At 39.1% G+C, this 26,731-nt stretch overlaps 1 protein-coding gene across 1 annotated transcript in view; it reads left to right on the top strand.

The window, feature by feature from the left end:
• Positions 1–24,301, top strand: part of znhit6 (zinc finger HIT-type containing 6) — a 30,053-nt gene extending 5,752 nt beyond the window's left edge. The window contains exons 6-10 of the mRNA XM_080032293.1: positions 8,979–9,047; positions 9,317–9,397; positions 11,934–12,014; positions 18,808–18,932; positions 21,869–24,301. Of these exons, the coding sequence (XP_079888419.1) occupies positions 8,979–9,047; positions 9,317–9,397; positions 11,934–12,014; positions 18,808–18,932; positions 21,869–22,227 (715 nt within the window). The 3' untranslated portion in view covers positions 22,228–24,301. The remainder of the gene's footprint in view (positions 1–8,978; positions 9,048–9,316; positions 9,398–11,933; positions 12,015–18,807; positions 18,933–21,868) is intronic.
• The last annotated feature ends 2,430 nt before the right edge of the window (positions 24,302–26,731 follow it).

The following is a 26,731-nucleotide window of genomic DNA, read 5'->3' as shown; positions in this document are numbered from 1 at the left end:
TTGATCCTTAGCATGGAAGTGCATGTGTTCATTTGTGTACTGCTAGGAAGTTGCAAACACCCTGTAACTGAACACCTCTGAAAGGGTCACCTTGTGAAAAGGATTGAAAAGCTGTAAAATACAACAAAATTGCAAAGACAATTTTGTGTAAAAGCTCAACTCATCTTAAAGGAGAAGTACTTGATATTTTTCAGTTCATTTTAAGTGTTAAATCACTCTATATTAATACTGCAATCACTTAAACAGTATGCACAGTTCATAACACAGGTCTCCCAGTCATTCAGCTTTGCACTAATAGCCAGATAAAGGTTTGAGTATCCTGCACGTTTTTATACAATCAGGAGACAGAGCGCTATAAAAAGGCGGGTCTCTTTGCCCGGTTACGATGACTCGCTGCTCTCCATCACGGCACTATCTGATGAAGACGGCTGCGGATTCGAGGGAGGGGACTGCTAACTACAGTTAGGAAGTTAGCTGCAAGGACCATTTCACTTACTTCTCCTTTAATCATGTGCAAACCAACCATCACTGAGAGTCTGCATTGCATCTCCATTACCCTAGTTAAACTACTGCACTACTAGAAAACTAAAAGTTAGCTATCCCATAGTTAAAGTGTGCTTCAAATTCTATAAAAATATAGAAGAAACATAAGTCTCTCTTAAATAGACTTTTGGAAGGCATGTTTGATTAAAGTTGGAGCACTTTCAAAATGTATTTTAATGTCATTATGTCTAAAATTGCTCTATTCTCATAGATATTTATGTACAAATAGTTAATTTTGATAAACTGTATGGCTGGACCTGAATGAGATGAGTTTAAGATGAATCTTCAGGCAAAGTTGGCTTAGACTCATCACCAACCCACTGCTCCTGAGATGTTGTTGACCTCAATTGAAAATTGTTTGCTTGTTTCCTCATTGTAAAAAAAAAATCATATTATATTATCAATACATTATTTATATTACACCTATACACATGTAAAGGGTTGTTGATGTCGTTGAACTTTCCCTCATTGGTAATTTAATGATTTTTGGAGAAACAATTGTAGTGTAGTCATGTTTGCAGACTTGCAGGAAGTTGGAGACAGAAGATTATTTCTTCTTTTAGACTTTGTAAGTAACTATTTTGCATGGGCTCTGTTCTACTGGTGTTCTTGTCACGTCTTGCACGTTTTCTCCCTCTTTGGACAACCTTCTGCCAGTCATTTTTCCCATTTCTTTTGAGGCTTAGCCCTGCCACTCTAATCCCTCAGTGGAAGAATACAGAGGAGAGAATGAAGGGAAAATGCTTATTGAACTGCATGTTAAAGATTTACGAGTCTAAAATGCCCATGGACGGCATTAGGTGCCAATCAGGATTGCCACTAAAAGAATCCTTTGTCAGTCCCTCCAGCTGGTTTTATGTTATTTCACCACCCTATTTTCCATCCTTAAAGTCCACCACTCTGTCATGTCTGTCTGTCTGTGGTGTTTTGCAAGCGATGAATTAAATGCTCGCACCACATCTGTGGGAAAATGAACATTATGTCAGGTTGTAGTAGCACACTCTGCCCACCCACCAACCCCCATACTCCCTCAGCCCCAACTCAACACCTGTTAGATGGTGACAGAAAGTAGTTGTAGGATGAGACAAAAACATTAAAGCTATAGTGCGTAACTTTTGATCAATGCATTTCGGTTACATTCAAGCCATCGGCAAACAAGTTGACACAAAGTTGATTAAGCCTATCCGCTCCACTAAACTCTTTCTGCATTCCTCCGTATGGCAGCATTTACAAACGACATGTTCCCCACCTTTAAGAACATGAAGCAGAAGAGCAGCCTGGTGTGGTACTACAGCCGGGTCTACCTCTACACCTTCGTCTCTCTCTTCATCTACATGCTCATGGTGGATACATAAGTTAAGCACTAGAGCTTTAATGATTTGTTATATAGGTTCAACAACTGGGAAATGTCCAAAACTGCAAAATGCTTTTGTAGCTTCATTATCCTTAGAAGAATATCTGGCCAGCTGCTCAGCCACATTTCTTTTGTTTAGTCTGGTCAGTTTCTCTGCGTCTCACTGTAAAGACTTTTCAACTAACTACAAAAGTGTCCCCATTCACAGATCAGCAAACGGACACAAGGGATGGGATGGAAGGTATACAATAACTTTTGTGGGTTTGAGAGAGAATGTACCGAGTACATAATATAAAAAGCAGATGTGTGAGCCGTGTGACTGCAGCTGGTTAGCGACATATTCATGCTACGCACTCTCACTGCCAAAGAAGGATCATTACTGGCAGACAGCTGACTAGAGGGCTTTCATGCCTGGCGATGGTGTGTGTGTAAGTGTGAACCTTTGCGTGTGAGTTGGTGAACTTGTGATTATGTGTCTCTTTGATTAAATGTTTGTATGCAAAGTAATTGCTGTGCAACGACTTTCTTGCCACCTTCTGCCTGTGACTAATTAAAAAAAAAAAAAAAAAAAAAAAGCACAAACTTGAGGAAACTGACAAAAAATGTGCAGGCTGTCTCATAGTTCAGCCCTTGGAGAGTAAATAATAGCTGGCATTTGGCAGAACATTGGGAGAAGTTGTGTTGAGGTGGAATTATGTTTTCTACAAGCTCAGGCTGGCATGGCAGGGCATTTTCCTCATAGACCGCTTGAGTGGACTGGACAACATATTGCAGCGGCAGTAACTTTGGATAATAACTGAACACATTTCTATGACAACTTGAAATAATAAGTAATATGAGCGGATGTGGATATCTGCCATGTATGTTAATTTTTCATGTATTGGGAATCAATTAACTCAGCTCTCTGGGTCAAAGGAGACCTACTTTTGTTCTCTAATATTTGCAGATGTTGGAGAGCAGTGAAGTCAAAACCAGGTGCTGCTTTTAGATAATATAAGAACAAATTGATAATTTTGTCATTGAGTAATAATCAGTAATCATCAACCATAAAAAGATTCAAGGATCTAGTGAAGTGAAAATATATGTCTATTGCTTACACTCTTTGTGCCATTTTAGCTTTTTAAACTCATAATTCAAAATGGAAACAGATATGTTCTCATTCCCATAAAGATGACACTGTCAATCACTTAGTTCCTTGAGTCAAATTTACGCTATTGCTGAATGATGACTATTAGCTGTAGGTGTACACTATGTATATGTATTATGAACACATCTAACATTTTGTTACTTACAAATTATGCAGCTTACAGTACTTTCTGAGCTGGCCAATGACACATGTTGCCATGTTTTTTCGGCGATGCTATATTTTGATATATTTTGGATACGTAACAAGCAAACGTGATCCCAGCCTGTGTTGCAGACAACGGAATAGTGTTTCCCTAAGAACAACATGATAAAAGACATTGCTTAGCTTAATGATGTGTTGATGGTTTGAGTTTTTCCAAATTACATTCAACAGTCACCCGCACCTCATTGTTTTACCCCTTCCCTGCAGCATGGGGGAAGTGCTAAAGTCCTCCAGTGCAGCATGTGAAACGGATGTGCCTATATGAAAGAATTATTTTTTACATAAAGATTTAGACATTTCTTTCAAACAAAAATATATCAGCCAGTGGACTCGATTTCTAAAGTTCCCTGGCGATATTTGTATGCATGTCTGAAGAGTTAATGTTGAGGAGTTGGTAAAGGTAACCAAAGATCACACCTACTAAATCATTGGCATGTTAACCTAAGCATTAAGCAACCTGATTGGTTTATCCATCTCCTGTTGAAAGAATTCAGCATGGATAGAAGGTGGATGTCAATACATGTAGGACACATGAGACAAGACATACTGTATTTTTTTAAAGACCATGCTAAAACAATATCCATTCAAAATGTAATGATTCATTAATAACATAGAATAGAATAGAATAGAATATAGTTATTGTCATTGTAACAGGTACAATGAAATTAAGTGAAGTCCTTGTAAAGTGCAAAAACATCTGTTATGAGAAAATGATTTCTCTCATTACACATCACATTGAGATAGTATTATGTATCCATAAATAAATAAATAAAAAATAAATTAAAACTATAAAAATAGTCAACTATAGGCATTAAAAAAGGAACACATAAGACACACCCACACACCATCCACATTCATAAATGTGCTTTACACAAATGTGTCACACTATGCCCTAGTCTTAGCAGCATTTAGTGAGGTTATTGCTGTTGGGTAAAAACTGTTTTGTAGTCTGTTTGTTTTTGTTTTCATTGACCGGTATCTCCTGCCTGATGGCAGTAGTTCAAACAGTTTGTGAAGACAAAACATACTGCTGTAGTTGTGAAAACAATGAACAATTTCGAAAAACTGGGCCCTGATGTGAAGGTGCAGTGGAATTCACTTCAAAACATCAGTTAGAGTAATACTGGGAACAATGGGGACCAGGTGTAATTTTAGAACCTTAAATAGCCCAACTATTTTAATTTTCAAAAATGCTGTAATGTAGCCGTGGCAAGCCTCACAGGTTTGTAGAAACCTGAGTGGTTTATGACATATTGCATGTAATGAATTAATGAATGCACAAATGGATTGGAGCAGACAGAGCCATAATCCAGCCCAGATCCTATCCTACTTTCCAGAATTGTAGGTGAAATTAAACAATCAGAAGCAGCTTTCGCCAAATGTTTGAGACGCCACCAGACAACCTCCTGGCTGTCATTGGCTTGATTATCCACTGCTGATGCAGAGCAGAGTCTATGCCGGTTGCCACCCAAGGCAAACCTCACATCAGAATGGCAAGCAGCAGTTGCAGACGCTGTCATCACAATTGGCCACATAACTGTGTGCTACATTTTGCTCTCAAGCTCCGAGTGAGCTTCCAAACTGTAAATGAAGCTGAAATGTCCATCTGCTGCATGAGCTAGCCTGAGTATAAACTTACCATGTGTCAGGTTGACTGAAACTTAATAATTCCGTTACCATGTGTTGCTCATAATTAATTATAGTTTCATAGGACAGAATGACATTTGGGCTTGAAACCATTCTCATTTACTAATACTTTGGCTTTAGAGGTCACTACATTGGCAAAAATATATTGGCAATTATTGGACGGATTGCCATAAACTTTAGGGCAGACATACATGGTCACCAGAGGAATAATCCTAAAGACCTTGGTTATACTTCGGCTTTTCATCATGAATGACCATCAGGTCAAACCTTCCAGTGGTACACCACGATCCCTGGCAGGATACCTGAATCTAATATCTAAGTAAGTCAAAACCAAATTTTATATTTATTGTTCCATTAGTGGTAAGAATATCAAAATGAAGAATTTATTTCTCTCCTAAGTAATGAGTTCACAGCCTCAATAGAGCTGCTAGTGTGGCTTTAGAGTACAGTTTTGTTACACGCACATGCATATTATGCAGACACTAAACACATGACCACGTCTCTTGCCTTTTTGGAATTGAAGCAACATGTTCATGAGCTTTTCAAAGAGATACGATACAGCTTCCGATAATCTTTGCCTCCTTTTTCGTCCATCACCCTCTGCTCCAACCTCTGAGGTTCTGGAGCCAACAATGGCTTTGGAGAATGGATGTCTCATCCTTCAGCACCCAATTTGCCAATCAAATCCTGGCATTAACCTCTGACTGACAGACAGACAACGGGACACATAGTGTCATGTATTGCAACATATTTATTGGAGCTCTCCCATCCTTAATCCAACCAGATGGATCTCCTTTGAATGCGAGACCACTAGTCAGGGCTTCTGCTCTCTATTATTGATGGCACAATCACCATAAGTCAGGTGACCAGAAGATACTACTCACCTAAGCCTAGACACCAGACTTTGTATAAAAAGCTCTACAAGGTAAATAAACTAATCTATCAATTAGTGGGAATGACCACTTCTCCCAGTTTTTTTAAATAAGAAATACAAACTGTCCTGAATCATCCCACCCGTCAGTCTTATTCAAGGGCTTGCATAACTATGATTGCTGTTAGCATTTATATGGACAGAAATGTTCAACTTTACAAATTCAACAACCTGCCTTTGTTCCTAAAACTGCCGCTTCAGGGACCACTTTAGGATTTTTAGTTTTCATAAATCCAGGCTAGGGATGTTTGCGGTTCTATTGTGTGAATATTGTGTAGCCTGCTGGGGAAAACAAAATACTATTGCTGTGCTGCCAATTTGAGAAGAAGGAAAAAGCAACCACTCAGGAAGCAGCAAGAGATGATCACTGCCATCCTCTTTACGTCACCCAGGATGCTGAAAATAATTCGAAAACCTCAAGTTTCTTTTACAGAGGACACTGAGGTTTCAGAGTTAGAACAATATAGAGAATCTTAATTCAAAGCTCAATGTATTACTTTCAGAACTGATCAGAAACGTCTTGGCTACCCTTAGAAAATGTCGACTTTCGGGAGTGTTCTTCCTCATATGTAAATTTACAGATTTACAGATTGATTCCCATTCATGAATTCAGTCATGAGCTAGAAACAAGGACTTAATTATTTGTGCAATTTTATTTATCAAACATGTTAATATGTTTGACTATTCTGGCCATGTATCAATCCTACTGCATTAGTTTAGGCTTAGTTCTTGTAGTCCAACAAATTGTTTGATGAATAATCCCTTTATGAGGAATGCTGTTTAATGCAGGCCATGAAAGGTGGAGTTCTGTTGAAGTTGTAAACCTTTCAACATAATCTTTTTGTGGTTTAAACTCTTCATCTTTTAAAACCGACATGTTTTAAGGAATTGTATTTCTCGTATCGCTACAGCTGGGACCTGGCTGGCACAACAAACTTTCCACTGCTTTTGTTGTGAGTTTAAATGCCTTGCTCAAGGCCCTTCAACAATACTTGTTGAAGGACTAGGTAGTGCATCATGATACTTTTCAGCAGGTTCTGGTATCTGGTTGTCCTCTACCATTGGTGCTTCTGTTTTTGACAGTTTTTTTTTATTCTGCTCTCTTCTTTTTACCCTGACAATGAATGATGGCACTTACCCCAGGTATGCACGGGGACCTTGCCTGAAATGATTGCATGCATCTTTGGGCAAGCCCCTTTCCATTGCAAGACATACTTTCCATTTGCTGTAATGACAGAATAATGGCATCACACCTGGTGCTCCACCCTCATTTGCCTGCACGTACAAACACTTACACACCTGCACACGTTTACACATGCGCGTACACCAAAGGAGAAACTCGACCAAAACTAAGCAAACACATAAATTCCTCTGACTAAGGGGTTAGAGGTGTTTGGTACCTCCTACAGTTGCGTAGGGAATCCCCTCCCAGCCTGTTATCTTCAGTTCCATCTTACTCACAGTTTAACCCCTTCAGTCTCCTTACAGCCAAGTGGAAATTCATTACGACCTTTCATTGGGTGTTCTGCGAGCACATACTTTTTCACTCTTGAACTCCCCCTATCCATCCTGTTTCTGTTTTCAAGGAAAAAAACATCCCACCTGTTGTGTAATGCTACCATCTGGAACAACAGAACAACCTCACAATCACCAGAAGTTCAGTATGTGTTCAAATCCTGACCAATTCATTTAAGAAACAAGAATGAAAACATAATTTGTTAAAAAAATGATGTAAAATATATAATCTCAATACCTAAATTGAACTGTCTATAGACCTTTGAGTATAGCCCTATGCAACACATTATTATGTGTTGTTTTGCTTGATTTACCCAAAATATGTTTAATTTCAATTATATAAAAGAGGAAAACATATCTTGCATTGTTGCTTAAAAATGGCCAACACGTAAAGAAATGGTCGGAATAGTTATTTTGTTGTTGATTCATTCATTAACTTATCTTTCACTTATGTAGTTAAATACTAAGTAACTAAGTTAAGTTAAGCTAAGTTGAGCCTCAGTTGTGTTTGAAGTATAATGCTAGGTGACCATGCTAACGTCATATAAATAGTAAGAGTAGTGAACATTAAATTACATCAGATTAATGGTTTTCTTGTTTTAGCAGGAAACGACACAATGTTCTACTTAATTCTCGGGATCAATCCAAGGGTAACTGAACAGAGTCATTTTTACTTAAGTAAAAAAAAGAAGATATTTATTTTTTACATATATCAAAAGAAACCTCCAAGTTCTGCGCTTAATCCCTTTTGGTGAGGACAGAGCCCTAATAACAAGGTCTCCTGTCCATGCCTTACAATTATGCTTTGCATCGTATGCTTTAACTTCATCCCTCAGATCCATCAAGACCTCAGTTCTTCTACTCTGATGGATAATGGGTTGATGAATCAGCTCCACCCTATATATAGCAAGTTCTGTGGTCGTGGTCAACAGAAGTCCTTGTAGTTAGGTTCAGCTCAGTATTTGGGGTCTATGACTGGAGAGCAGGACTTATTGATGCATGTGTCAGTAGATTATATTATTTAAATTTTTTCATGGACAGGAAAAATAGACTTTCTATGTTTTTGTTGGTTTTATCCAGATAACAGGGTTAGTCTTTCTCTTTTTATGCATATCACCCGCACTGGTATATTACATTTTGTTGACTATTTCTGCATCATGATGACATTACACAGCAGCTGTCTAGGGGATAAATGTTTGGTTGTAGAGCACGCCCAGCAACCCCCCAAAAAACTCAACCAAGTTTAATAGTTACTGCCCAAAGCATTGCTCCAGAACAAGTGATCATCATTATTTGATATCCACCAGCTGGTGTCCTAGTATTGAGTGTATATGTCACGGTCTCCATGGTGATTCTTTTTTTTTTTTTTTCATGTACACACACAAACACACACACAGTCACACAGATGGACAAGATTTTGGAAGCAGCCAGGCGTATTGTCTTGGACAGATTAAGGCAGAATCCATTTTATGCTCTGAATTTAAACAAGGGCATTTGTGTTTGACTGTGAAGGGAGTACTGTGAGAGCTCCGGTGACCTCATCTGTCTGTGTTGTAAAACAGGCATCAAGCACTACTGTTTTCGATAAGCTGAAACTAAAAACAAAACTACAAAAAAATAAAATTCTCTGTCTCATTTAGGGAAAAACTGTTCCTGTGGCACCTGAAGCTCATCTTTCCTCAGAGCAGTGCAGAGTTCAGTCAGAGGAGGTGAGTTACCAATTAAAATGTCAGTGTTTATTGACTTAAAAGCAAATTATCCATACCGTTACTCTACTCATCTCAACAGATTCATTGATGCTTTGTAGATAACCATATCTGTGTAACTTGGCAAGAATGACCATTCAGATCAATACAGTATATGTCTATCAACAAAGCTACACAGGGATGTTATCTATTATGACTCAATCTGGATGTTAACATTGACATATTTTACCCCACATTATTTTTTAACTTCACATTTATTTTTCTTGTTGTAGGGTGTCCGAAAATAATTCATTGGAGCAGATCTTGACCCCTTATATCCACCCTACAGAGTCGGACCCTGTGACACGTCAAAAGTGAGATTTTCCACCTTTAATCCTTAACTTCTATATGGCACATTTGTTCAGATGACTGATCCACCCTTATAACAATTTGCAACTCAGGATATTAGCATATTGCCAATGCAGCACCAGTATTTTTCTCAATTTTTTTCAGTAAGTGGGAAATAGTGGAGGTGCTGAGAAAGTTTTGTATGCGCTTCATTTAGCGGAGAATATCTCACCTGTTATAGACTAATATGACCCCAGTGAACAACATGGGGTGTGTGACAAAATCTCTATCCGGGGCGAAAGTCCTGAAAATGACCACAACAGGTGACACTAGTATCAGACTAGGGAATGGGACTTTTTTTTCCTTTATAGATATCTTCATACATTTCTACCAGATTAATCTTCATATTAAGATAAATACTTTTTGTATTACACTTTGTCTAAAAATTTAATAAAATATGCAAATTAGGCAATATCTCATTCAATATGCGTAGCCTATATAAACCCTTTAGGTCCTGGATACGATTTGTATGCAATTTAGCGAATAATATCTCAACTGGTATAGACTAATATGACCCCATTGAACAACATGGGATGTGTGCCAAAATCTGTATCCGGGACGAAAGTCCTGAAAATTTTCATATTAAGAGAAATACTTTTTGTATACAATTTGGCTTAAAAATGTAATAAAATATGCAAATATCCATTATCTCATTAAATATGCGTACGTATAAACCCTTGAAGTTACAGATGTTCTGAGGGGATCACAATGTTCACAATGACAATGAGTATAAGGTCATAGAAGAGTGTAAACATTCTGATTTGATATATAATGAAAATGGCTAAAAAACAGTCAACCTATTATGTACACATATTGAATGAGATATTGCCTAATTTGCATATTTTATTAAATGTTTTAGACAAAGTGTAATACAAAAAGTATTTCTCATATAATGAAGATTAATCTGGTAAAAAAGTATGAGAATATCTATAAAAGAAAAAAAAGGTCCCATTCACCACGTAGTGTGATACTAGTGTCACCTGTTGTGGTCATTTTCAGGACTTTCGCCCTGGATAGAGATTTTGTCACACATCCCAAGTTGTTCACTGGGGTCATATTCTATAACAGTTGAGATATTCTCCGCTAAATGAAGCGCATACAAAACTTTCCCAGCACCTAGACTAAAAAGAGTACACCAACATTTTTCTGAGGCCATAAACATTTAAAAAAATATATTGTTAAAACAATTAAAAAATGTGTGTCGCTACAAGTCTGACACGCCGTTTTGTCTTTTCTAATGTATATGTATCAGTTCAACTGTGGGATTACTGGTGTTACAATCAGCAGTGAGCAGCTGTGTTCATCACTGGCGGTTGTTAATATTTACCCACCTGGTTTGGAAACTGCCCACATTTCCAACTGTGTCCATTATGGCAGAGTAAGCAGCCAAGTCACACCCATGAATTTGGGAATAGGGTTAGATAGAGATGTGCTGGAGCCTTCGCTACAGGCCGTGTACAGCTGGATTGGAAGTTGTGTCCAAGGACATTATTTAACGTATATTGAGCTTTATCACCATCTGTTTACTAATATTGAGTTAATTTATTGCCATCAACTACACTCCCTGCTGAATCCTGCAGCAAAGCCAGTAATCTTAATATGAAAGATTTGTTTGTTGCATTCAGTTGTAGAAATGTAGCTCCCTAGTGGTTCTGTTCCACTGACTGGACTTAACAATGTGATAAAAGACAGAAATCAACACCAGTTTGATAAAATGCTTTGTAAAACCTCAAAGTTTCGGGATGACGTCAGCAGCTAAGTCCCACTGTTTTCTTGAACAGTTCAAATGAGCAGTTTTGCTCTTGGCACATACTGTGAAGCTGTGTGTAGTAAATGGATTTTCATGTTTATAAGAGTTGTGAATGATACTGGAACAGACTAAACTAATTAATCTGTTCACAACAACTGCTGTTAAAGACACAGATGCAGTGAAACCAGTGTGACGCAGTTGCATTCATTTGCTATTGCATCGTATTGTCTGGGGAATATTGCATAGCATATGAGCTTATTGTACATTCTGAAACTGTATAGTCAAGGTGCAGCCTTAACCTCTCTGGGGTGTGTGTGTGTGTGTGTGTGTGTGTGTGTGTGTGTGTGTGTGTGTGTGTGTGTGTGCGTGCGTGCGTGCGTGCGTGCGTGCGTGCGTGCGTGCGTGCGTGCGTGCGTGCGTGCGTGCGTGCGTGCGTGCGTGCGTGCGTGCGTGCGTGCGTGCGTGCGTGCGTGCGTGCGTGCGTGCGTGCGTGCGTGCGTGCGTGCGTGCGTGCGTGCGTGCGGAGTCAGTGGTTTAGATGGAGATAAAAAACAATATGTGATACATAACATTAAATATAAATACAATTCTAATCAGATATGTATGTATATAGTCTCTGTGTTTTGAACTTTTATAGTAACCTATAAAAAAATGTCTGCACATTCCTTGTTCCAATATGGTATTTTATTGTCTTTTTTAAGGGTTAAATTGGAGTCTCTAACATTCTGTGTTGACGTGAATTTCTGTTGCAGGTTGAAGATGTATGTGCACCATCCGTTTGACAATGTGAAAGTCTTCTTGAAAGCAGAGGGGAGAAAGGCTAACTCTTTGAGGTGAGATCCACTTTTCTACTTGCCTCCCATCTCATTTCCCATCAGTAAACTGTGATATGTCCTTGACTCCCCAAATTTCCCATTCACAGAGCATGTTTGAAAAGAGCTATATATCGTTGAAGAAAGATTCCTCTATGTAACCTGTTGTGTTTCATGCGCTTAAATCGTTTATCATCACCTAAATGGATCATTGGCCAATATTAATTTTTCAAAAGAAACAAACTATAACAACAACATTTTTAATTAATATCCTTTATTATTATACAATTGCAACCTTTTAACTGAGTGCATTACTTGATACTTAAAACATGAAAGCATCTCTTGGCTGTTCAAGCCCCTTGTTTCATGCTGTATTTGAGAATGGTTGTTTCTTCTCAGTTGACATTCAGATTCTAATATACCTGTAGTAAACTGATACGGATCCAGTATTTATTTATCTATCCAAATAGTACTAAGTTGCACTGTAGTTTTTGAAATACCAGGACAAATGTATACAGCTAAAACAAGTGCAATCAGTACATAAGATTCTGCCCTGCACTATAAAACAGAAGTATTACATCTTATACAAATTATTGAAAAACATAATGTGTGGTATCATATAATCATTTAACATGTGTTGCTGAGTTTTGTATGTAAATTAAAGCAAACAGCACTTTTTAAAGTTAAGTAATCATCCTGTCATTGCTCAGGCATCCGGTCCATGTTACCGTTTGATTGGATTTTCCCGACATGACTGATTTCTTAGTTTGTATAAAATCGGCATCATTTGTTTATGAACATGACATCACTGAATCGTAAATTCCTGCAAAGCTACACTAACTCTTGGCTGTGAGGCCTTAAGGGGGTTTTCTCCTCCTTTTTCTTTTGATTCAAGCCTTGAGAAATGCCATTTATCAAGAACATTCTCTGCAACTTTTATCCACGTCTTCCATCCCGGCTTTCTCACACTTTCTCTCTCTCACTCTCTATGTTTCCACGGTAACTGTCCTGTGTTCTCTCTCTTCCCGCCAATTCTCTGTCTTGTATTTTTTTCCATGGGGGTCAGGGGACGGTGTTGATGGCACACATTTGCCTCGCACACTTTGGATTCTTTGGCTGTCCTCCATTTTCAAATCGTCATGGAGTAAATTATCGTTACCCCCCTGGCCAGCATCAAACGTCATGAAACCTCCCATCCCATCCTTCATCCTTGTAACACACACATGGTCCTCTTGTTTTTCCCACTCGGCTGGGCTGACACTTTTTCTAAGCCGATAAATTACTCTTTATGGCAGCATACAGAGTGGAATTACTGAAAGACGAGTGTAGAGATGTGACACATGAGCCAAGATTCAGCATGAGCTGTTGGGCTGTCCCCATTTTCCCATACATAAATTTAATGAAAGTTTCAATACTTTTTAACGGGTAATTTCTCTGGAGCGACACACCTTTCACAGTCACCTTTATAATGACAGTCTTAACCCAAGGTAGGTTATAACGCTCCAGGTTAAGAATATATATATATATATATATATATATATATATATATGTATAAGAGAGCCGTGTCCTTCCTGTTTTTAACCGTTGGTGAAGTCGCTAGAATCGCCGCACGAGCACAGCTCCTGAGCATTCATCTTTCACCAGCCAAATTGGAGGGTGGACTCAACTACTTACTTGCCTAAGACTACATTCACCTGCATTTGGCGAGTGTTTGGGGCGACTGTGGCTCAGGTGGTTAAGCGGGTTGGCCAACGATCCAAGGGTTGGCGGTTCTATCCCCGCCCGGCCACCTGTGTCATGGTTGTTGCGTCCTTGGGCAAGACACTTCACCCACCTTCACCGTGCCTTGTGTGAATGTGTATGATTGCTGTGTGTTTGAGGTGGTGGTCGGAGGGGCCGATGGCGCGGAATGGCAGCCTTGCTTCCGTCAGTCTGCCCCAGGGCAGCTGAGGCTACTCTCGTAGTTTACCACCACCGGTATGACTGTGTGTGAACGAATGGAACCTGGAACCCTGTAAAGCGCTTTGAGTGCCTTGAAAAGCGCTATATAAATCCAATCCATTATTGTTAATGTAAGCAGCGTTGTGCAGCGCTCCTCTGTGTCTCAAAGAGACAGCGTCTCCTCATTAGCAACCTGTCGCACTAGTGCGAGTAGACCTGTATTCTTCATCGCACGTGATCAATTTTAGTAGCAAATGCGATCAAAACTGTCGCACTGTACAGCCCTGCTGTTGCCCTCTTTCTCCCTCAGTAACCTTTTCCTGTCATACCTTAATAGCTAAGAGCATTGGATGCATAATAATGGACTTGTGTCTAATTTAATTCTTAGTGTTTTTTATGATCAACATTATATTCATGAATATAAGTAGGGACCACATTGGGTATGCTTGTCTAAGAGGGAATTATCTTATATTAGCTATATAGCCTACAGTTACATAACTGGACCTATTAAAACTATAATAATACGTGTTCGTTTGTTCGGAATTATGGAAGGTAAAAAAATAAAGAATGACTGGAAAAAGTTTCAAAGTTCTCAAGTGTTGTTTAATGAAGTCAAATCACAGGATAGCGTATGCAGGTTTCAGAGACAGCAAAAGTGAAAAAAGTGATCTGCCTTCTCAACAGCAAGGCATTTTAAACATCTCTAAACAAAGGGTATTGATTGGCTAAGTCGTTGTCATGCGTTTTCAGAGTCCTCCTCTTCTTCCTACTATGCCGAAAGTAGGGTTAAGCTACCGGATGTAAGAATGCCAACTGTCGGTAAAGAATGAAAAGAGTTGTGTAGACTACTCTCAACTTTATAATAGGTCCATGGTACGCTCCCGGAAAGATAGCCAGTCAAAACTTATGGTCACAACTCCCCTGCCATGTGTTTGTATAATTTAATTAACAGCGTGGGCTCCCGCTAGCTTAACATAGCGCTAGCATTAGCCTTCTTGAGGTGGATGCTGTCCTGCATCTATCACCGTCTCAGTGAGTGTGACAGAGTGACAGACAGGCAGTGAGTGCCCCTGCACAGACAGAGAGGTCTGCCATGCTTGTGTGCGAGGATCAATAGCGATAATCCGTCATGAACAAAAGCGTAAAATACCGTTATGCAATACTGATAACGTCGGAGCTTATCAATACTAGGGTCTTTCAAAATGTTGCTCCGTGCTCAGCACCACTTAGCACCGGGTTTCGGTAGGCTACGCATCCCCTAAGCCTGTGTGTGTGTATAAATGTCCCTTTTCAGTCACTTATTTCACTTTCTGCTCCTACATTCGCATACTAGACCTCTTCTCACAACAGACAAGGTGCCGTGTGAATGTCAAAATGTATGTTAAATTAATATGCAGGTCCTTGGAACAAAAAAAGGTTGGGAGCCCTGCTATAATGTTTCATATATTTAACTATAAATAGGCTACATTAAATCTTAACGGTTAATTAATAACCGTTAATTCTTGTGGTTAACCGGTTAAAGAAACATTTCTAAATGGCCATCCCTAATCAGAAGGCCTTTGTTATAAAACAGATACATCGCCTTGCCCTCTAGGCTTATCTTATGGGAAAAACATCGTAAAGTTTTACAACAAGATTTATTGCTATTTTAGTGATTTATTGCTATTTCTCCTCCTCCAACTGTCCCTGCTCAAGGCCTGAAATGAGAGCATTATAGATCACATGTTATGAATGTATTGATTGTTCAATTGATTATATAAGAGTAAATGTAAATTAATGATGGGGGCTATAACACCATTAATATTTAAAAATTAAAATTCTATCAGACCACAGGCTCAAACTAAAGCTCTAATAAGAAGAGAGGCCCCCTACAGACTGAGCTCATGTCATGTTAGAGGTCCCAAACAAGTTTGCAAGAAGCATTGCAACCACAAAGGGGGCTCCACGTTTTTGAATAATGCAGTCATAGAAGAAAGCGCCTCATTTTAAAGGTATTATTTAAGTATGGAAGTCATAGACAGCAGTAGTCATGGCTACTTGGAGGATGATTGCCAAGTCTTAACACAAAGACTTTGACTGCATGTTTCTGTTGTTGAATGTCTACTGGAATATCAACCCGATCCAATAAAGGAGCGCTTGTGCTAAACTAAACATAACTGTGTAACCAGTCAACATTCTCTTACTGGAAAGCAGAAGGGCCGTGCTTCAACAGAACCATTCACACTTCTTGTGGATGTTTATTTGTGTTATTTTTTTTTTCGTGTGTAGTTTTGATTCATTCCAGTCCTGAGATCCAGAGGATGCCCTTTCCTTCTTTCCGTTACCTCGTCTTTTCCTCTCAACCAGCCGAATCCCACACAACATCTAGGCCTGGCGACCTGTCAGAAGTGGGGAGGCTGTATTTACATATGCGTGTGTGCATTCTGTTTTTGCTAAACAGTGTTGAGTAACTATTAGACAGTGATCGTTCTGTCCTGTCCAAGTCCAGTGCTTTCTCTCACATATTTGTGGCAGACCCTCTCCTTAACCCTCCTTAGCCCGTCGTTCTGCTCTCCCTCAGCTCGCCCTAAAGCGATGTTAAAGTATTTTTCTGTGCAGCAGATGCTTCCTCCTGCATTGCTCGGCTGGCTATGAGTATTGGTACTGAAATAACAAAACATTAATAGCAGCAGATGAATAATTGTTCAGTATTATAGTTGAAATAAGGACAGCATATCAGGAAAACTTGTGATATGCGATGACATTGTTGAACATTGCAATGACGATATCACTCGCAATTAATGAACAAACACTTAAATATACAGTGTTAATGTCTCTGCTTTGAGTTCACCAACATAGATCCCAGACAGTGAGTAGCCCATGCAGCAACTTAAAAAAGAGTGAAAGCATTTCTTCCATTCCAACATCATAGTTTTATTATGTATTGATCACTTAAGCAAAACATCTTTATGCCAACATTAACACCATGTTCTGGTACGCTACATCTAATTGGCCAACTATATTGACATGCACAGAGTGAATGAATGACTAATGGAACAGGTTATCAGTTATTGCAGTTCCACGATATGTACATCCCAATGTTGATATCCCGATAACGCTACATTTACGATAAATTAGTCGTAAGTTTGTTTTAAGTAATATTTATATCCGTATGAATTGTTTCCAATCTGTTAACAGCATATTCATTTTTGAAGATCTGATTTGTGCATTGGAGACATTGATAAATGAGGCCCTGTTACAAATTGAAGAAATCTTGGAAACCTTTTGCTGTCTGCAGCATGCAAAATATGTTCAAATGGAAAATAATGTAATTGTCTCACATGCTACAGTTAGTCAGTTTTGCAAAACAATTCTGGTACCAATTAGTACGGAGCTAGAGACATGTCAATTAATTGTGTACAACATCCAAATACTTGTTTCTTTGTACCTAGACTGTACCAACTGCTAAATGCTTTTCTGATCGGTCTCAGCAGTGGAGTGGAAAACAATAGGAACCTCCCTGAAGAGAACATCAGTATTGCCTTATTTTCTGTTTCATTCACTAGAACACTATATAGAGACCAGATGTGTGCGTGTTCTTGTCTGAGTCATTCAGTCGTGTTTCTAGAAATGGCCAGAGCTTTAACTATCCCTTCAACACCACAGGCCAAGGCGATCTGCTTTGCCATCCTCCCCTCTGTCACTGTTGTGTATAAACACTTGTGTTTTAGTTTATTTTGTATATTTACAAAAATAAAAACATCCGTTAACATTAATTTATGGCAATCTAGACATCAAAACAAATGAAATGGGAACAGTATATCTATCTGGCATGCACATTACAAATGGATGCAGACTTTGTTGTTGACCTACTTTTGCTCATATTTGCATAATGATTTTTCACATACCCGCTTTACAAACTTGTGCAACTTCTTAAACTTTGACCTAGTTGTTTGACCTAGTTGTTCATTTGTACTTACCTGTAGCTTTCTATCCTATAATCCATGTGCCAAATATTGTGTCCATCTTTGCATAGGCTATTTCTACTCTTCTGATGTGGACATGTGCCAGCAATACACTGCGGCTATTTGTGGCTAGAAATGTCCTGTGTGGTTTGAAACCGACATGCTATCACTTATTTCGGTTATCCTGTTCTGCAGGAAGTGCCAACACATATTATTTGTGGGACCATGCAAAATGATCTGTAGCCCACCTAAGATAAACTTTTGCAAGAGGGGAGGGCTTCTTGGAAGCAGGGCCGCCAGTAAGGAACTGTAAATGTCATATTATAGTGGAGTGCTTCGATTGGCTTGGGGAGTAGGTGTCTACCTGGGTGGTTCTTGGTGTGCTTATGCTTTTAGCAAAACAAACAAGGACTGGCACAGGTTTGACAGTCGTGGAGATAGTACCAGTTCAAAATATACGATGCCTTGTTTTTCAGTGATGACAGCCTAAGCTGAATGGTTCTGAATGGGTTGAGTGCAGAGACGAAGCCGTGTCTCTCTTGTTAACCATATAGTCTGGTGATTTACGAGCATCCCTAATGCATGACAGGAGTACTTAAGAGACAAGACTAGACTGATGTCATCTCATCCAAAGAGCTAAAGGAGGGGTTCATCTCTTCAGAGGAACACCAAGCAGGGTCCTTAATGTGCCAAGCCATGACTCAAATCTCTATCAATCAGATTCTCAGCCGTTGACGTGGTACAATTACCAGTTAACAAGTTTTAACCACAGTCGCCATCTTTGCTCCGTCTGTGTTGCTACCTAGCACCTAACAACATGAAATTACCAACCAAAAAATCAAATAATTTACCCCACATGCTGTGACTGAGGTTGTCTTGTAATCACCACCTTGTGTGTTTTTGTTGCGGCTAAATTTCATCCCAAATAGGTACCATGAGTTGGACATTCACAAGAGCCTAAAGGACAACCTGAGCTACAAAACACTGATTGAATATCCTGTGCTGTATGTTGCACTTCGAGATCATTGGAAGGAATATCCATTAAAAGGACAAGGTAAATAAATGCCTCCGTATCTACCTTTTTACATGTACTAATGAATGTGCCAAGTCCTGGCTTTAAGGGCAAGAGACTGCATGTGAAAAGCGTACATTTACATACAAATATTATGTACAGATCATAAGAATGCATTTGTAGCATATTTTTAAGAACACAATGTATCATAAATTGGGCTATTAACATTTAAACAAATCCTTCTGTAATTAGTAATTACTTTCGGAATAGTTCCAAGAATGGTTATGAAAAGTAGTTAATGAAAGTGCTTCAGGAATTGAGATTTTTCGTTCAGACTATTGAAAAAACTAATGTTGAGATAATGGCAGTTTGAAGATGGTCATATAAGATAAATCAATACAAACAGACACGGTTTGATAAAATAAACACCTAAATGTACACTTAGAAAATTTTATTTATACTAGTTTGAAAGAAGACATGCTATACTATGGTAGCAAAATAGCCAAAAATCTCAAGATTGAACCAGTTTTGGAAGAAAAAAAGTTTTGGCCTGCAGTGTCTCGCTTTAAACTACTTTTTGCAGGAGCACTAACCTACTAATGCTTCATTAATAAAAAATAATGTCTTCTTAATAATTTCTTCATCACTAAATTCAGCCTAAAATGCTTGATTTTCACAAATGTTTTCCTGAAGGGTGGATATGTGACAGGAATCAAAACCCTACGTAGCCCCTAAACACCTACCCTTCTCCACTTCCCCAATTCCAGCAGCATTGTATAATGTCCTGCTTTCTACAGCTGATACTTTTAAGACTCCCTGTTTCCTTATTTTTCGCTATGGCAACATGCTAACCCAACGGAAATGAGGGTGTTCTGCACAGCATCACACACACCAACTTAACCTCAACAGCGACCATGTCCAAAAAGAGGATCAAACATGGCTTACTGTGGAGCAGTGACCTCATGAGTTGTGCAATGACGGGAGACAAGAACACAGGACATCAGCCTGTGGTTTTTCTCACCTGTTTGTCAGTCTCCTCCAGCGCCGGATGTTTAGGGCCAAAAAAAGTCCTGCAAAGTAAGACAACGTATCATGGAAAGGCACACGGATATTTGCACACAGTGTGGTCAAACTGTGTGTATCGCAGTAGGGTCACAAAAGACCACACTAACCCAGTATCATTATACTGTCAGACCCGGACGGGGCCGAATGACGAATGAGGTAATTTTTAGTCTGAGTGTGAGTGTGTGTTTTCCGTGATAAGGCCTTGGTGCCACACTGTTTTGCTATAATGTTAGCCATAGAAACATCCTGATAATTGCACATGCCATGGCCTGGGAAGCTGGGCAGGAAGTGATAAAAGAGCAATCGGACACAGTGGCAGCAGCATATCAAGTGAGGAGAAAGTAATGTTGATGGTGCAGCATTCAACCGGTCAGTATTCTGGTTCAAACTACATTTAGCCAGTCATGGCAGATGAATGTGCACATTTTAAACTTGCTGTTTGGGTTGTATATGTTAAAGTATATTTTAATGTCACTATTTATTTTGTAGGTGTGAGGGTGAAAGTGTACAAATGATAGGTCAGGAACAAAATCAATCAAACATGTAACACCAAAACCAAAAAGTTAAAACATAGTCACTGAGAGTTCCATTTCAAATGATTACATTCAATTTCTCAAGGAGGTTTTTAAATGACAAGCAAGAATGTGTCACTAGTGCCAGGTCTCTGATGAAAGAATTAACAGACCACAACTAAGTCTCTCATCTTAAATGTATATGGGCAAAAGAATGGTTGAGCTTTTACATTGATGGTCCGTGCTAAGAATATAAGGTTACGTAAGGCAGGCCTGGCGTTTTAATTGCATCTCATGTTGCAGTGCAAAGAAGAAAAGCTTCATTTAATAATCTCAGCTGGATAACCATTTTTAGGAAACAGACGAAAATGCATTGGCAAAAAATGTCTGAGGTTTAAAGTCAATTTTCCACAAATGGACTGCGGGGAGATCACGTTGGGGAAGAATTGCTTGTAATTCCCAATTATCGTTTTTACAGTCACTCATCTGACAGCCTTTCTTTCACACGTCCACCCTTCTGTGTTGCATAACTAATTGCTTGGCACGGTGCCTCATTCTGGAGCCAAACCATAGCGTCATCACTCCCAAACTGTATGTCATTTCTGTCTCTTTCTCACCATCTTTGTTTAAGCATGACCCCAGCCCAGGTCAGCATTTTTGTGCAACCCTCAGCTCTGATCGCTTGTGTATACGTTTGGGCATGCAATAACTAACTGTTGCAACAGCCATGTTTTATCATGCTTTATCTCACCATCTTTGTTCAAATATGCAGTGTGTAGACTTTATTGGCATTCAAAACAGGCTTGGTAGAAATGGAATATAATATTCATAAGTATATTTTAATTACCGTAGTGTATTATCGCTTAAAAATAAAAGTTGTTTGTTTTACCACTCTCCACTGAGGCTGCCATGTTGCACCACCATGTTTCTTCTGTAGCACAGAATGGAAAAACTTAACGGCAATGGGCATTTTAATATAAAGTGGGTCTCCTGGGGAAATGCACCTGTTGGAAGACAAAGAATAAGAGCTATGGAATAAATAACTAAATACATCTTCACCTCATCACATTATATTGTGGAAAGACTCAAGGCAGTGGTGGATGATGCCTTTTTTAGTAACTAGCTTATTGTCCGTGAATACCGCTGTTTCTTCTGTAGTTGTCCGATAGGTATGGGTTACCAAGGGAGCATTGCAATCTAGAACTTTCACCACTAGATGCCACTAAATATGCCACTATTACACACTGCACCTTTAAGCATGACCCCAGCCCAGTTTACCATTGTTATGCAACCCACCGCTCTGATCACTTCTGTATACGTTTGGGCATGCAAGAATGAACTGTAGCAAGAGCCATGTTTTATAATGTTTTTTTATACAACAATTGGGTCATATTGTTTCAGCTGAACCTGCATCAGCCTGCAGAAGTTTTGCAACAAAGAACAAACGGGTGGAGCAAGAGATGGAGGATGTTACCCAACCATCCCTACGAGGGTCTGGCACCCCGCAGGGAACCGACATCTGGGCGGGAACCCCAAAGAACCGCCCTGAAACTGAACCCCCACAAGAGAAAAGGGCCAAGAGAGAGGCAGGGGAAGAAGGGCGAGAGGAGGGAGAGATATCCGAAAGTAGTGATGAAGACGGCGAGGATGGAAATGCTGAAGAAAATACCTCATGTAGTAAGAGCTGTGATGGTGCCATAAGCTCTGCTATTGACGTGGAGGTTATTGAAGATGGACAAGCAGACACTGCATGTTGTTGATAGTCCTATTAAACACATCCATATGGAGGTATCAGCTACCAGCAGATTCCATGGCAGAAATCATTGTTTTTATAGAACGTTCGTGCAGAGAATTGCTGTGATTGTTTCAAAATACTACAAATACTTGCTTGTGTAAGATCCAGAGCACAGTCGGCTTCATCTAAGCCAAATTTCCGTTTATCAAACATAAATGACAATATTAATTTGGATTGTTTAAATGTGCCTAACCCTTTTCAGATGCCTGCTATCATGCAACTAACTCCCCAAATGACACAGTAAAGAGGATTTTGTGGATTTGTGTTTACAGGGGCTTAAAGATGAACCAGAAGACACTTTATGTTGATAATGGTCCTAATAAACACAGTGTAAATGAGGATATCAGCTGCCATACAGTTTAAAGTGCTGAGGTCAGCATGACTAAGGAGGATGCTGTGAATTTGCTGTGTCTTTTCCATACCCATCATCACTGTCACGATGAAAGTGAGTCAGCTAATGCAGCTAACAGCTGTGGATTGATTTAAATGAAAATGCCCAGCTAGTCAGACTGGAGTGAATGAGGAGGGAGAAATATCTTGACAGGAAGTCGTCAATCGTATGTCAGTATACAGTTGACCAATATTACTTGACAGTTTTTTCAGTTGTTCTAAAGAGACTGTTTTAGGAAACAATGATTATGATACCACTCTGCCATTGTGTATATAACCCTTTCAATGTTTATGTTTAGCAAATCTGTCTGGATATATGCTTTCTTAAATACATTTCTTTTTTTTTAAAGTCTTGTTTTGTCTGTTTATATGCTTTCTTTAATACATCATCTTATTGGGGAAATCCTTTATTCTGTACACACGGATAGTATTTGATGGAGACATATGCTAAAGTTCCATACATTAGCTTTTCTGGGACTTTCGGTGATCTTTATCAGACTCCTTCTGTTCATAAGTGGTATGATTGAAAGCTGAAGAACACCTAATACACATGTCTTCTGCTAGGGCCTGTAGTGTGTTTGTAGAGGTTGTATTAAAAAAAAACGTAAATCCTTTTCTAAAAAGTCATTGAGTAAATCTTGAACAACACTTGCATATACATATAATGTATTTTTATTTTATTGTAAAGCTCAGCTCAAGAGAAATGTCTTAACTCATTACACTCAAAAGTACACATTGAATGTGTTTCAAAACTGCACGTAATGTATACCTTTGTTTACCGTTTGTTTTAACTGAAAACTAAGGGAAACCAATCCCACGCTGTGCCCAGTCACCTTTGAAGTTCGTCAAATTTCTCCTTTCTGTCTGCCTCCAGTTTGACCATTAGTCTAATTTTTCCATCAGCTCATAAAAGTTAATGTTGACATGCTGGTTTTTCTGACACCTCTGGGGTGTCTCCCCGTGTGAATGTTCCTAAGCATATGGTGCCTCCACATACTGTATTCTTACCTAATGTTAGTTTATGACGACAACAGAGTGCCAGTAATAACTGACAGTGTGGCTCATTGGTGGGGCCTGTGTTTATAGATGTGTTTTTATAACCCCTGCTAACCTCTTTTGAATGTTAACCCCTATGGACCGACACTCTTTGATGTTGGGCCTGTGATGACGCATTTTCCACCCTATTTGCAGTCGGGGGCAATGATCTCACATATGACTGCGCATCCCTCTGTGAGGGTGGATGCAAAGTCCCCAGACTCATTTACTCCATTTCCTAAGTGCATTTTTTATGTTGAAATGTTGCCATTCACTTTGGACCTTGTGCTGGGCCTTCTAACAACTATCACAACTAATGTGTGTTTTCATACAGAAATGTTGCATCTTGAAGCTTCTTCTCAGATATTGCATGCAATATTTGAAAGAATTGAACAAATTCATCAAAAAGTCAAGATGGTTTATTTGTAAAATGCACAACTATTAAAGCCATAGTCATTGGCCATGCAATTATTTAGTCTAAGGCTCCCTTCAACAATGCAATATGAGAAGAAAACGTATAGTAGAAAAACAGAAGTAAAGTTAGCCACCTAAGACCTAAATAAACAGAAAGATAGTGCATATAGAAAGTGTAACAAATATAACGTAAAAAAGGATACTGTACATGGAATAAAACAATGTCAGTGTCAACCGCCTAAATGTTTGGAATTTTTGGAAATGTGCTTCACACAACTACAAATGATTGTTTTTACCCTTCCGTTTTTGAATGTAGTAAAGAAATGAGATCCAACATGTGAATTATTGTGCTTTAGAGATGTTGGTACGTTGATTTTCTCTCAGCAAGAAAGTGTATTTGCCCAAAATGTCAAACTATTCCTTTAAACATGCAAGCAAAAGGGATGTTGTGTCCTCCAGCGAGACGTTTCTGCGCCTAGACCTTTTCATGCCACCAACAGTGTTTAATTACTACTGACTAGTATATGATTCAAAGTGTGTTGTCCACACAGAATCGAAAACTTAGTGTACTTTAATATGTGGTTCCTTTTAAGCAGACAAATCCACTGTTTGCACTGTGGAGAAACTAATGTAACATATGACCAAGTTGATGAACTACAAAGTAGTAACATCTTATGCACATCTGGTCGTTCTTTTGTCTGGTTTTGCCTGTGTTGAATTACCACCCATTTTCTTTTAGCAGTTCGCTTAATTTTCTATCTCAATAAAGTTACTCAATGCGACCACACAAAAGCTCTGCTTTTGTTTCTGTTTGCTGTTAAAAGTAAATTTGAGCTGTTTTTAGTCTGTGGAGAAGACAGGCTTTGGAAATAATTTGTCCAATTTAGGTAATTGGCCCTTTGAAATATCTGTAGTGGGTTTGCACTTAATTAGTCTTGATTTTGTGGGCAGGGCTCAATTGTGCTGCGTGCAGAGTGTTTTTTTTTCAAGACCAGCTTTGTGACACAGATCTGCTCTGGTGGCCTAATCCAGAAACAGGCTAGTGTTGGCAGAAAACTGCTCCAAGAAAGGCAGGTACTGGAGCGAAAAATCATGTTTCCAGAGCCTGATGTCACCCATTTACATGGCACAATGTGGTTGTAATTCGGCACGCTAAAAATCATTTATCGAGCAGAACCTTCATTAAAAACCTTCTCAGTGGTGCGCTCCAGTGGCGTAGTGGATAGAGCACGTACCATGTTGGCTCAGGCCTCGTTGCAGTGGTCGCGGGTCAAGTCTGACCTGTGGACCTTTACTGCAGGTCTTCCCCGCTCTCTCTCTGTCTTCCCATTTCAACTCTGTACTATCAAATAAAGCTTGAAAAATCCAAAAAATTATCTTTAAAAACATAACAAAAATCTCTGTGTTCAACATCAAACACTCTTCATCTGAAACCAAGGCTAACATTTTGCAAACATATTTCACAATTTGAATGGATATTCAACTGCTTTTTCTCTTATATCTCTGTTCTCAGCATATAAACGCACTACTAAATGAAGCCATCTGTTTTTCCTGAAAATAAATGCTTTATCATAGTTGTTTTCTATGGCCTGTTTATTGTCAGGGCCTAAAAGTAAAATCTGAAGACAGTTATTGTGTAATACGGCAATTTGTCTGTGGTCAACACACAGGCTCTCTCTTTGTTATTTCCACCTAACGTTTCCCATCATAAATCAATTCTCATACCATGCAGGACCCATGTATGATAAATTCTACATTTGTGTGAAGACTAACGATTATTTTGTGCACTGAATTAGTATTTCTTGCTTACAACATTGTATTTTAGGACAGTTAAAAAGCAGAATGCTCATGAGCCCCACTTCCAACACAAACAGTCCTCAATGTTGTCCCAACTGTCACCCCGGAGACCGATCCCCTGTAGGTCGTTCGCAGGAAGTGATTCACTTGTTCCCCTTTGTCTGTCTTGTGTTAATCTGACAGTCTGACCCAACAGAGCCTGCTTGTTGTCTGTTATTCTTTTTTTTTATCAGCCTCTAGCTATCGTGTTGAAGTGGTTTTTAGAGCACCTGCTGTTGTCCCACGAGACTTTCTGTTCATAGTGTCTATCTACTATGTTATTGTAGCTGCTTTGTCCCAACTGTACTCACCAAATATGATCAGTTTGTTTCATTGCAAGGTAAACCATACCAAATGATCCCAATGACATGTAACCATCAATCACATTGTTAACTCTCATTCCTGAGCAGCATACCTTGCAATGAGCTTGTTGAAATAATATAGACAGCATCTGGTTGAAATAATAAGGACATTATTGCTATTGCATTGTAGCACATGCAGTATGATTTACAGTCTCTAAATTGTAAAATGGCAACCTTTTTTTTGCAATAATTCACAATTCAAATAATGTTAAGCATTGCCATTTTATCATGGTGGAATTTGCTTAGCTCCATGTCCTTGAGAGCTGTGTGTTGTCAATAGCTTCAGGGAAGGGTCTTCATATGCAAACTAGTATTAAGTGACTGATTTAACCAAATGGGATTCACAGAAGGGAGTGGCTGTGCTAGGATCAGGTAACCAGGTTCACTTACTGGAATCAGTCCTTGGATGGGGCCGCTGTCTTAGCGTTTTCA

Source organism: Ammodytes marinus, assembly GCF_949987685.1.
Source record: "Ammodytes marinus genome assembly, chromosome: 8".
Taxonomy (NCBI): Eukaryota; Metazoa; Chordata; class Actinopteri; order Uranoscopiformes; family Ammodytidae; genus Ammodytes; species Ammodytes marinus.
This window is presented reverse-complemented; position numbering and strand designations above follow the sequence as displayed.